The sequence below is a fragment of the Hylobates moloch genome, unplaced genomic scaffold (assembly GCF_009828535.3).
Source record: "Hylobates moloch isolate HMO894 unplaced genomic scaffold, HMol_V3 SCAFFOLD_23, whole genome shotgun sequence".
In the NCBI taxonomy this organism is placed as follows: Eukaryota; Metazoa; Chordata; class Mammalia; order Primates; family Hylobatidae; genus Hylobates; species Hylobates moloch.
In genome coordinates this window covers 5,124,506-5,137,962 of record NW_026652298.1, presented here as the reverse complement: position 1 = coordinate 5,137,962, position 13,457 = coordinate 5,124,506, and the positions used below count along the sequence as shown (strand labels likewise).

Here is a 13,457-nt window from a genome sequence, read left to right as displayed (position 1 = left end):
ATAAAACTGTATCTTAGTCCAACCTGAAAGATCTTAAGAAAATCAAGTAATGAATTCAACATTTCAAAAAGAAAACACTTCAAAAAATTCACTAAAACCCAGGCAAGAGAAAAATGTAGAAAAATTAGGTCTATGAAATTATACTACCATCTTCCCAACTTACCAATTCCCTAACCAGGGCTAAATACATGACCTGAGCATGAATTACCCATTACCTAGCCCTGGAATGCTGTAATTACGGAAAGATGCTTATTTTTCTATAGAGGAGGTGTACGGTGATACAAAGGATCCATGAAATAAAATGGAACTTTTCTGCCCCACCCAGGCTTTTCAAAACCTTAGTATAAAGCAGCAGGTTGATCTAGCTTCTCCCCAAGATCCATTGGGTTTTTCTATTCTACAGAAGCAATATGGGAGAATGTCATAAAAACACAATCAGGGAGCTTATAAACAGATAAGTTCATAAGAACATCAGTGTAAAGGAAAATTAAGGGCAGAAAAATAAAAGCAAGAATAAATTCAGTATACATAAACAAATGCCTGTTACGAGCATATACAGATGCTAAAGTCAGACTAGAAAGGCAAAACAGAAAGTCAGTAAAAAGTTTGTGTTTACATGAGAAAAATCAAATCACATGCTCCAGAGATGCCCAGCTTTTCCTGGCACCAAGACATTAGGGGAAATTCTGTGTACTCATGGATAACTATCTGAGTAAATGCAGTAGTTTCTAAACCTGGCAGATCATCAGATCAACTTGGGGAATTTTTAAAATTAGAGCTCCCAAGGCATTATTACCTGAGATTTAGATATAGTGGGTTTGAGATGGGGCTCAGAAATCAACATTTCCAAAAAGCCAGTCAGTTGATTTTGATAAGCTGCTTGATTTGAGAAGTAGTTTACCATTAAAATTTTTTTTTATTATTCTGGACAACATCAGGAAAAAAGCATAGGGAGAGTAGAGCAAGACTAACATGTAACATTTTGAATACTGAAGACATCAAAAAAGGAGGAAAAAATACCTGTTTATGTAAATGGCAAATCCATTCAGCAAACTGTCGGGCATTTGGAATAGTAGCCGAAAGAAAGACATAGTGGACGTTATCAGGAAGCAAAATAATAGTTTCTTCCCATACTACACCACGTTCTGAAAAAAATAAATATATACTTCGGACTATAGTTGGACTACAGTGTCACTCTGTGATAATATCTAAAATTATATTCTCTGAAGCTTTATAGTTAGAAATGCAGACTTTACCCAAGAATATTTTAAGCCACAGAACCTTACTGAAAACTATTTCTCACCATTAATCTATCCAATAGAAAATTAGTAGACTAAACCACTATAAATACAATGTACTCTGAAATAGCCTACAAAGAGCAATTCCAGGGTTAATCTTTCCAAACAACCTAACAAGAGCCTCAATGACAAGGCAGCAGAACAGTATTTCTACTGCACATTGAAAAGTAATGGTTACTGACTTGTAGAAAGTTATAGCAACAAATTTAGAAGATACTATTACTATTCCAGACGGCATCGTTCACCCAAATTATCCTTGTGATCCTCTGGAGATGAAAGAAAGACTTGATGAGTGATAAAACCGTAAGTCATTTTTTATTAAAACGGAAAAAGTTTGACAGCTTCCCTCCTAAAATAAACAAATCAACAAAGGATTTCTGATTCTAAAACCAAAACAACTCTGTTAAGAGCTTAATTTTATAAATTTGGAAAGGGTGAAATATTCAAAGGGTAAATGATTTCTTAAATTCTATTACTTTCTCCATAAATGCAGGCTGATTTAGTGAACTAGTTTAAATAAAAACCAAATCTTTTTAAGTGTGTACATATTAAACATTTAACTTTTCAATGTGTTTGTTAATGTTAGCCCTGCCAGCACCCTAAAAGTTCCAAGCATACTTACTTTTTCATTACGAGAGTGTAACGGCCTAAGAGGCATTTGTAAGTTTTTCTTTTTGTTCATTTTTATTTCATAATCCTCACTTTTTTTTTTTTTTACCATAAACATATTTCATAGTTACTGAAGTAAATAAAAATCAGGAAAGTTAACTTTGCAAGCTAAAAGTTTTAGAAATTCTGTAACATTAGTTCTACTGGTGAGCTATTAGAAGCACGCCAGCTTTTAATTTCTTTTGCTTTATTTGAATTTGCATTTCTCACCCAGCAAAAGTTACTATTAAAGAGCTGTACTTGAATGAAATCTTAATGGAAAAATAATATCATGTTGTCCACTATTTAAAGAAGCAAGGCTGGGTGCGGTTCACGCCTGTAATCCCAGCACTTTGGGAGGCCAAGGTGGGAGGATCACTTGAGTCCAGAAGTTCAAGACCCGCCTGCTCAACATTGTGAGACGCCATCTCTACTAATAAAATAAGTAAAAATTTGCCAGACATGGTGGTACACGTCTGTAGTTCCAGCTACTTGGGGGACTGAGATGGGAGATCAAGGCTGCAGTGAACCATGATCCTACCTACCTAAGATCCTACCTAGGATCATGCACTTCAATCTAGGTAACAGAGTGAAACTCTGTTTCAAAAATAAATACGTAAATAAAAATAAAGAAGCAACAGTTTATTAGAACCCTAGCCACACCAAAACTAGAAGCAAAATTTAACAATAACTTGCTCAAAATTCCTAACGTCATTCTGAAGGCAAATACATGATATACATTTCAACACTGAATATACCTGAATCTCTCATATAATGAATTTCATCAAATATAACCCAAGCAACTTCTCGCATAACTTCAGAACCTCTGTAAAGCATACTTCTCAAAATCTAAAGAAAAAAGTAAAAAATGTATTTAGTTGGATTCTGACATAACAGCTAATAGTTAGATGAAAGTTGTTTTTTACAACAAGGAATTGTGGATATTCTTTATTAAATGGAAATATTAAAATAATTTTAAGGAGTTACAGAACTTACTATTTAACAAATATTAACAAAAGTAATATTCAATATTATATTGTTGTATATTATATATTATATTGTATATTCCTTTTCTCATAAAAAGCAAAGTAAATGGCTTCTAAACAGCTACTAATCAGATACAATCCACAGAGAGAATTATCACCCCTACTCTCCATGTCTAGAATATGATGCAACTTCCTTCTATACATAGCGCCGTCCCAAGATTCATACTTTCTAAAATATAAGTACAACTTAAATTATCCTCTATTCAAAACACTGGATCATCCCTGAGTGTTTGCCCATTTTTTCTGCCTCGTTTTCTTGCAACATGGATACTTCCTGGCAACTGTTATCCTAATTTTTGGAGTTAATGAAAACCTTCCACAGATGAAAGAAAGTTTTGAAAATGGAAAATAAACTTCCATGAGGCGGGCGACAAAATGAAAAGTGAGCAAGCTTTTGGCTGGTTCTCCAAACCAGAAGCTAATTTATGCTCACCATTATACCATATCCTTGGAAAATGCAAAGATATCATTAAAGTATGTACAAAAATACTTGGTAAAGATAACTAATCATGTCCAAAACTTAAGATATTCTAAGTATATGCGAAACTTAACTGCAATTATGGGAAGAAGGTAAACATAATACTGCACTCTAAAAAATCAGTTACTTGGCTGGGTGTGGTGGCTCACACCTGTAATCCCAGCACTTTGGGAGGCTGAGGCAGGCAGATCACGAGGTCAGGAGATAGAGACCATTCTGGCTAACACAATGAAACCCCGTCTCTACTAAAAATACAAAAAATTAGCTGGACATGGTGGCGGGCGCCTGTAGTCCCAGCTACTCGGGAGGCTGAGGCAGGAGAATGGCGTGAACCCAGGAGGCGGAGTTTGCAGTGAGCAGAGATTGCACCACGCACTCCAGCCTGTGCGACAGAGTGAGACTCCATCTCAAAAAATAAATAAATAAATAAAAATCAGTTACTCTTCTACTTGTATCAACACTGAGATATAGAAGAAGGCAAACTCACATGAAATGAAGAGTCACTATTACTATATATTCAAATCCTTAAAATTATGTATATAAAACCAGTGAAATATTTTCATGTCACTGACAGTAATAACCTTTAAAAATACCTGAAGAAAAAATGTATCTATGAGACAAATAATAAAGTATGGTAATTTAGAAGTGTATTATCATCAGAACATTTTAAGATAAATGTTCTCCATTTTGCCTAAGTCTAATCAGAAAATAAAGTACTATACTTTACCTAAGTAGAGCAACCAATAAAACATCCCAGGTTCGAACTGAATAGTCACATTAATTTAATTAAAAACGAAAAGTCAGATGAGGCACTATATGAATTACCTCTGTGGTCATAACAAGACAAGATGCCGTAGGATTAATAGTAACATCACCAGTCATCAAACCAACATCTTGAAATTCTTCATACATTTCACGGTATTTTTGGTTACTCAGAGCCTTAATTGGGCTGGTAAATATTACACGCTGCTTTTCCCTTAAGGCCAATGCAATGGCATACCTACAAATGTGAAAACAAATAATCATAAGACTTTTCCTTTAAATTATGACTTTAAAAATTCTGTTAATATTTAAATTACGTCCAAATTTTCCCTAATTACTTATCTTGAATGGACTTTGAAGAATAGTAACACCATATCTATTATACTAATAATTATAATAAATATGACACAGAGTGATCTAAAATCATTTTAACTCCGGTCACTCAGTTAATGCAACTTAATCACTAATAGCAATAGATTACTAACAGTTACTCTATTTCTTGCAAGGAAAACACCTTTGGTTCTAAGATGGGCCTCCAAAATTCAGAGCCTCTGTCTGTGAGTTCACACATATACAGATGACCAAGTGCTTATAGCCCCTGGAAAATGAAGTGTTTCCTCCTCAAGTTTCACAAATAAGTTAATCTATATGTATTCTTTTCCCACATGTAACAGTTAACAAGTCAGTCCTCTGAAAATTATGGTAGGTTCTGATTATGGAAAATTTCTTTCATAGCTATTAACAGAACACAATAGAGCAGTTTTGTTTTTCTTTAAATATAGACAATGACATCAGCATTAAACTTAACATTGTAGTAGAGCCTCCTTATTTAAGATTCAGCTCCTGCCCAGAATAGGCTTATTACAATGTATTTGGGGAAATAAAAATAACATTCATCCCAGCCAGTGAAATAAGCAATTTTTAAAAAATCAGAAGTTGTCCAAACATCAAATATGAATTATAAGAAACATATATGAAAAGAAAATACAAAAATGCTACATACATTATCTAAACTTTTCAAGAAAAAAATTGCAAGATATAAAAAGAAACAGGAAAGTATGACCATATGTAGGAAAAAAGAAGCAGTCACAAGAAACTGACTGTCTCAAAAAGGAACCAAAACTATTAAAAACATAATCAAATGGAAAGTCTACAGATTAGGCCGGGCACAGTGGCTCATACCTGTAATCCTAGCATTTAGGGAGGCTGAGGTGGGTGGATCACATGAGGCCAGGAGTTCGAGACCAGCCTTGGCCAACATGGAGAAACCCTGTCTCTACTAAAAATACAAAACTTAGTCAGGTATGGTGGTGTACATTTGTAATCCCAGCTACTTGGCAGGCTGAAGAAGGAGAACTGCTTGAATCCAGGAGGTGGAGGTTGCAGTGAACCAACATCACGTCATTGTACTCCAGTCTGGGTGACAGAGTGAGACTCTGTCTCAAAAAAAAAAAAAAAAAGCAAGCCTACAGATTAACAATCGAAAGGAAAAATTCTCTAGATGGGCCCATAAGCAGATTTGTGATGACTGTTATCAATGAACATGAAGATAAATTGAGAGAAATTATCAAATCTAAAGAGAAAAAGAAATAGAAAAATAAGAGACACCCAGATATCTGCAAAACATCCTTAAGTATCCCAAAGGAAATTCCAAAATGAGAAAAAGGTAGGGAAAAAAAAATAACAATAAAAAACTTAACTTGTTTTAAAGACATTAATCTAGAGATCCAAGAAGCTCAATTAACACAGCAGGAAAAAGCAAAAGAGAACCATACCTAGAAATATCATAGTTAAACTGCTAAATGACAAAGGCAAAGAGAGTCTTTGAAAAACCACAACAGAAAAACTCAACACATAAAAAAGAACAACACAATTAAGGCTGACTTCTCATCAGAAACAATGGAGTAGAATGAAACAATATCAGTAGAATGATGTATTTGGAGTTGAAAGGAAAAAAAAATCTGTCAACCAGGAACTCTATATCCAGTGACACTGTCCTTCAAAAATGAAAGCAAAATAAAACTACTCTGTAAGAAATATTTATTAAAAACCCTTCAAACTAAAAGGAAACAATACCACAAAACAGAACAATTAAGACTGTGTATATAAAGGTATATATAAAACTTTTATCACTTAATATTTTTAGAAAACACAACTTAAAGCAATGATTATATTGTATTACAGATACTGTATTACTAGATTTATAGCATATGTAGTTGAAATACATGACAGTATTAAATAGTACAAAAATGAGAAGAAAATATTAGGGCAAGTTTTCAATATTTCCCATAAATTGTGACTGTGATTTAGTTAAACATGCATACTGTAAGCCCCAAAATAACCACTAAAAACTAACTCAAAGAAAGCTAAAAAGTCAAGAGAAATTAAAATGGTACACTAAAAGATATTTGTTAAACAAAATAGAAGGCAGTAAAGGAAGAAAAATAAGGATCCAAAAAAAAAAAACATGAGAAATACACCAAAAGACCCCCAAAAAGAACAACGAAAGGCAAATATAAATCCAACCATATCAATCATTAAATTAAACTGCTGAAATTTCATAAAGTATCTTCTCTAACCACAAATTAAATTAGAAATAACAAACGGCTAAGTATATGGAAAATCACGTTTGAAAAGTAAACAACATACAAGGGAACCAAAAGAGAAATGAAAAAGTGGATTAAATGAAAATGAAACATAGTATTATCAGTTTACAGGATGCATTTTAAGCAGTACTGAGGGAGTTAATAGCTTTATTTAAATACTTATATTAAACATAAAGAATTATCTAAAACCTCAGGAAATTTCTATGCCAGGCACAGTGGCTCACACCTGTAATCCCAGCACTTTGGGAGGCTGAGGCAGGAGGACTGCTTGAGCCCAGAAGTTCAAGACCAGTCTGGGCAACACAGACCCTGTCTCTACAAAAAATAAACTAAAAATAAATAAATAAATAAATAAAATACAAAAATTAGCTGGGTATGGTAGCGCATGTCTGTACTCCCGCTACTAAGGAGGCTGAGGTGGGAGCATCAATTGAGCCTGGGAAGTCAAGGCTGTAGTGAGCCACGATTATGCCATTGCATTCCAACCTGGTTGACAGCAAGACCCTGTCTCATAAAAGAAAAAAGAAATTTCTAGATAGACACGTTTACCAAAATTAGCTTTAAAAAACAGGAAATTAAATTAGGAACTAAAAATCTTCCCACAAAGAAATGCCTAGGCTTAAATGGCTTCACTAGTGAATTCTATCAAACATTTAAGCAGTATGCCAAATACACAAAGTCTTACGGAAAACAGACCAGGAGGGAACACTTCCAGCTTACTTTAAGAGACCAGTATTACTCCAACACCAATGCCAAACACTTTATAAGAAAATGACATACCATTATTCCTCATGATGATACAAAAGTCTAGAATAAACCAGAGTCAGCTCTCTACACATGCAGGTTCTGAGGACTGAAAATACCCTACTGTATTTGCAAGATGAGGAACCAACCCATGGATACAGAGAGACAACTGTTCACATGTGAAGGTTCCACAGGGCCTACTGCAGAAATTTGAGTATCTGTGGATTCTGCTATATGAGGGGGTCTGGGAACCAATCCTCCTTGCATAATGAGTGACAACTGTACTGGCAAACTGAAATCGGTAACATACACAAATGATCATCTGCCATAAACAACCAGATTTATTTCAGGAATACAAGGTTGGTTTAAAATCAGAAAATTTAATATAGTACACTAAGAGAATAAAAAGCTAATACTACGATTTCCTCAATAGATGGAAAAATCATTTCACAAAATACAACATATCTTGATAAAAATTCTCAATTTTTTGTTTATTTTCATTTATTCCCTACTAAGAACAGAAAGAAACAACTTCATTCTCATTAAGAGCAACCAGCAAAAAACAGCTAACGTCATACTTAATGTTGAAAGACTGAATGTTTTCTTCCTCATATCAGAAATAAGGCAAGGATGTCCACTCTCAATACTATCCAACGTTGTACTAGATATTGCCAATGCAATAAGAAAGACACACATATTGAAAAGGAAGTAAAACCGTCTTTTTTCACAGGCAATGTTATCATCTATACAGAAAGTCTTACGGAACGTACAAAAAAGTTAATAAAAAGGAAACACGATGAGGTTGCTGGATAAAATATCAGTATATAAAAATCAACTGTATTTCAATATACAAGCTATTAGCAATCCAAATATAACCTTAAGAAAAAATGTGATTCACAATAGCATAAACAGAAATACTTAGGAATAGGTTTAAGAAAACGTGTAAGACCTATACACTGAAAACTGCAAAATGTTGCTAACAGAAATTAAAGTTGACCTAAATAATGGAGAAATACATCATTTTCATGGATTGAGTCAATATTGTTAAAATGACAATTTTCCCCAAATTAATTTTTAAGTTCAACAAAATCCCTATCAAAATTAAAATGGGCTTTCTGGTCGGAAATTCACAAGCTAATCTTAAAATGCTATTGGAAATACAAAAGACCTAGAAGTGCCCAGTTTTTAAAAAGAATGAAGTTAGAAAATTCTCATTACCTAGTATCAATACTTATTATAAAGCCACAGTAATCAAAATAGTGTACTAGCGTAAAGATATAACAGAAAGTCCAGAAACAATCCTACACAATTTACAAGTAATTTACGGGAATTCAATTCAATGGGAAAAGACAGTATTCTCAATTGCAACAATTGGATATCCAAATACAAAAAGCTAAATTTAGACCCTTTCCTCACATCTTACAGAAAAACTAACTTGAGAAGAATCACAGATCTAAATGGAAGAATACTATGAAATTGCAAGAGGAAAACGAAGAAGAAAATATTTGTGATTTTGGGATAGGCAAAATCACAATTAGGTAATTCTTAGGTATACCAACTGCATGATCAATCTGTAAAATATTAAGAAATTAAACATTTAAATTAAAATGCTTTCTCTACAAAAGAAAATTGAGACAAGCCACAGAATGAAAAACATATTTATAAATCACATCTGCTTTTTAAAAAAACTCGTATGCTAATAAAGAATTCTTACAACGCAATTAAGACCAACAATCCAATTTAAAACATCAGCAAGACTGAAATAAACAATTCAAAGATACATAAAGAAATGATAAACATGAAATGATGCTTAACACCCTTGGTCATCAGAGAAATGCACATTAAAACTACTTTGTGACATCACTGAAATGGGTATAAAAAAAAAAGACAATACCAAGATTAGGGAAGGATGCAGAGAAACTGGCACCCTCATACATTACTGGTAGGAATATAAAATGGTACAGCCACATTAAAAAAATAGTTCAGCAGTCTCCTCAACAGTTAAATACATATTTGCCATAAAATACAGCAATTACATTCCTAGGTATCTACCTTACCTAAGAGAAATGAAAACACAGGTCTACTTAAAGACTTGCACATGAATGTTTACATCAGTATTATAATGGCCAAAAGATGATCAGTGTTTGCGTGTGGCTAGAGATAGGAATGGGTTTGAATGTAAACACACATAAGAGAACTAAATAGATGGAAGTCTTCTAAAACTGGTAAGGGTTGAACAATTGTACCGATTTACTAAAACTCACTCAAATACATATTTATGATAGATAAACGGTAAGTAAATTATATAATAAAGCTATTCACATACAATTAAAAAATCAGCAGTGTCAGAAAAAGTATTTGGTTTACATATATAAACAACCTGATACCAACATGTTAGCCCTAGTACCAGGTTTATAAATAAAATGTTGCACCCTGCTATAGTTAACAGGTGAAGTAGGAGTTTACCTAAAGTCCTTCATTACTAGGGAAAATATGTGAGATCTGGTGTGCAACATCTGGTGTGCATATACAATTAGGTACCTCATCAGGTTTACTTTTTACTGAAGTGAAATTCACATAACATAAAATTAACCATTTTAAAGTGTATATTTCAGTAGGATTTAGTACATTCATAATGTTATGCAACTAGTACCTCCATCTAATTCTAATATTTTCATCACCTCCCAAAAAACTCTGTACTCACTAAGCAGTTATTCTTTACTCCCCTCCTCTCACTAGTCTCTGTCTCCCACCAATATGCTGTCTTTCTCTGTGGATTTACCTATTCTGGATATTTCACATAAATGGAATAATAAAATAAAGCAATCTTTTGACTCCAGCTTCTTTTAGTAGGCATAATGTTTTTGAGCATGTATCAGCACTTCATTCCTTTTTATGGCAGAGTAATACTCCACTGTCTGGATATACCACAACTTATTTATCCATTCATCATCCACTGATGGACATCTGGATTGTTTCTACCTTTTGGCTATTGTGAATAGTGCTGCTGTGCAGATTTGTTTAGGTACCTGTTATGAGTTCTTTGGGGGTACAAATCTAGGAGTAGAATTGCTGGGTCATATGATAATTCTACATTATAACAAATACATTACATTCTACATTATAACATTCTACATTCTACATTATAACAAATTCTACATTATAAGAAATCTCGGAGTAGAATTGCTGGGTCATATGATAATTCTACATTATAACTTTTTGAAGAATTGCCAGAGTGTTTTCAACAGCAAACCTTATCAGGTTTTCAAGTATCTACAATCCTGGTGAATTTCTTAAATTCTCTTTACAATTTCCTAGCCCAAGTTTTACAGCAGGTTTCAGCATATCTATATGAAAACTTCCTCTACAGAAAAATCTCTCCTCTTGTAGGAAAAATGAAAGCAAGGTTACAAAAGCCAAAATTCAAATTACTATACATATGCTGGCTTTAAATGCATAAAGCACCAAACATACTGCAATTAAATTAGTTTCTCTAAGTGAAAAAAATAATTGAACTAAGAGTAGTCAAACCTCTTCTTCTATACCTGTGCCTTAGGAGGAAACTGGTTTGTGAATTAAGCATCTTCTAAACAGGAGTGGACTCTTAAGAAATTCCACTGAACATAACTAGGGTGATAGAGAACCATAATGTGTTTAAGGCTGAGAAAGAGATAAAGACTATTCTGCAACTGGCTGATACTGCTGAGATGACAATATAAGATACAAACTTCACTCCTCTAACTCAACGAAGAGAAAAACCGAGACTTACACAGCTAAGCCAAGGTCTGGAAGGAATGAATACAGTGACCAGACAAGCCCTGACCAGGAATACAAAATTATTCAGCACCCAACAAGGTAAAATTCACAATGTTTTAGTATCAATAAAAGGTATGCAAAGAAGCAGGAAAATATAACCTATAATGACAAGCGAAAAAAATCAATAAAAACAAATCTGAAAATGAGACAGATGACGGAATGAGGAATTAATAACACAATGACCAGATAAGCCAAGGTCTGGAAGGAACTAATAATAGATAAGATAACCTGTTAAGGAAAAAAATATTCCGGGATTCATGAATTATTTTGATCACTGCTATGATTTAAATGGCCCCTACAAAATGTATGTAGAAATTTAACTGCCAAAGTAATGGTATTTGGAAGTAGGGCCTTTAAGAGGTGATGAGGTCATGAAAGCTCCATCTTCATGAATATACTAATTACATTATCTTGGGAGGAGATTATCAAGGGGGCGGGCCCCAGTTAAAAGGACAAGTTAGGCCCAATTTCCTCTCCCTTTCTTGCCATGGGATGACCCTCGCCAGAGGCCTGTGCCATGCTCTTGGTTTTCTCAGCTTCCAGAACCATGAGCTAAATAAACTTCCTTTCTTTATAAATTACCCAGTCTGTGGTATTCTGTTATAGCAGAATATAGCAACAGAAGACAGACTAAGACAACCACCATGCCAAGGTAAAATGGCTGATGAACAGGATGATTGGTGCCATTTTTTTAATGTTTCTTTTCTCTACAGTCTTCTTTACTCTTTAGGTATCCCCTGTTAAGAGTACCTAATTCAGCTACCCAACTGGAAAGGTCATAGAGAAATATGTTATAAATTGTAAAAGTTAAACCAAAAGAGTCAATCTACAACAGATTGCAAAATGCCATCCACATTAACGAGCACCATCCATCCACTTTTAGAATGGCCCAGTTCCTATCAAACATTAGTATTCATCACCTGGTGATCTTGTTAAAATGTAGATTCTCAATCAGCAGTTGTAGGGTGGGGCTAGAGATTCTGCCTAACAAGTTCCCAGGTAGTATCAAGGATTATACTTTGAGTAGCAAGACTACACAATCTTGGTTATTAAATATATTTTAGAAGAACAGGAATCTACCAAAATACGTGCACTATTGCAGTAATATATAATGTACATTAAAAATAATACAGAAGACATCCACTTACACCAAGATGGAGTAACAGAAACTGGCTTTACCCACCTACCTGAAACAATGATAAAACCGCACAAAATATATGAAACAGTGGTTTCATACACTGGATATAAGAACAATACGCCCCAAGAGAGAGAAAACAAAGTAGGTAATCCAAAATTACTGCCTAGATTTTCCAAACTGCAGTTCTAAGATGGGCAACCAAGGTAAACCCTGGAACTCTCCCTAAGTTGAACAGACCAAGATCGTAGTCTGTGAAGGCCACAGCAGCTGGAGTTTGCAAGGCAGAATACCAGAGGAGACAACTGCAAAGAGAAGGCTCTGAAAATCTGCTGAGCATCTGGAAGTCTTCAGGTAGTAATGATCTGTGAATAAGTCTTAGGAAATTATCTGAGGCCAGGGAAAAACCAACCAAGAGGAGAAGAGATAAAAATTACCAAATCTTATACGCGACTGGCAGAAATGTGGTTTCCCACCAGCTACAGTGGAAAACCTCAGAATTCACAAGATACTGCATAGAATACTGAGAAGAATACTGACTAAGTAGTGGGGAAAATCAGCCCTAGACTAAATGCTATTCTGATCGTGCCTAAAAAATTCATAAAAGTAAGCCTCAAAAGGATTTTTTTTCCAAGTAACTTAACTATACCTCAGAACAAATCTCACAAATACGTATAAAAATGCAAAAGTATTCAGCACCGAACAAGGTAAAATCCACAATGTTTTCGCATGCAATAAAAAAGTATCAGTTTTGTCAAGGTGCAGGAAAACACAGCCTGTAATGAAAAAAAATTTTTTAATCAGTAAAATCAGATCCCAAAATGAGACAGATGACAGAATTAGTAAACAGGGATATTAAAAGTTACTATAAAAGTACTCTATATGCTCAAGAAAGCTGAGGAAAATTAAACAGCACGTTAAGTA

General features: G+C 34.1%; 1 protein-coding gene across 1 annotated transcript in view; it reads right to left on the bottom strand.

The window, feature by feature from the left end:
* Nucleotides 1-13,457, bottom strand: part of MTREX (Mtr4 exosome RNA helicase) — a 122,068-nt gene that overhangs the window by 82,389 nt on the left and 26,222 nt on the right. The window contains exons 6-8 of the mRNA XM_032145182.2: nt 4,296-4,470; nt 2,705-2,795; nt 1,021-1,145 (exon numbers count right to left, since the gene is read on the bottom strand). Coding sequence (XP_032001073.1) covers nt 1,021-1,145; nt 2,705-2,795; nt 4,296-4,470 — 391 coding nt within the window. The remainder of the gene's footprint in view (nt 1-1,020; nt 1,146-2,704; nt 2,796-4,295; nt 4,471-13,457) is intronic.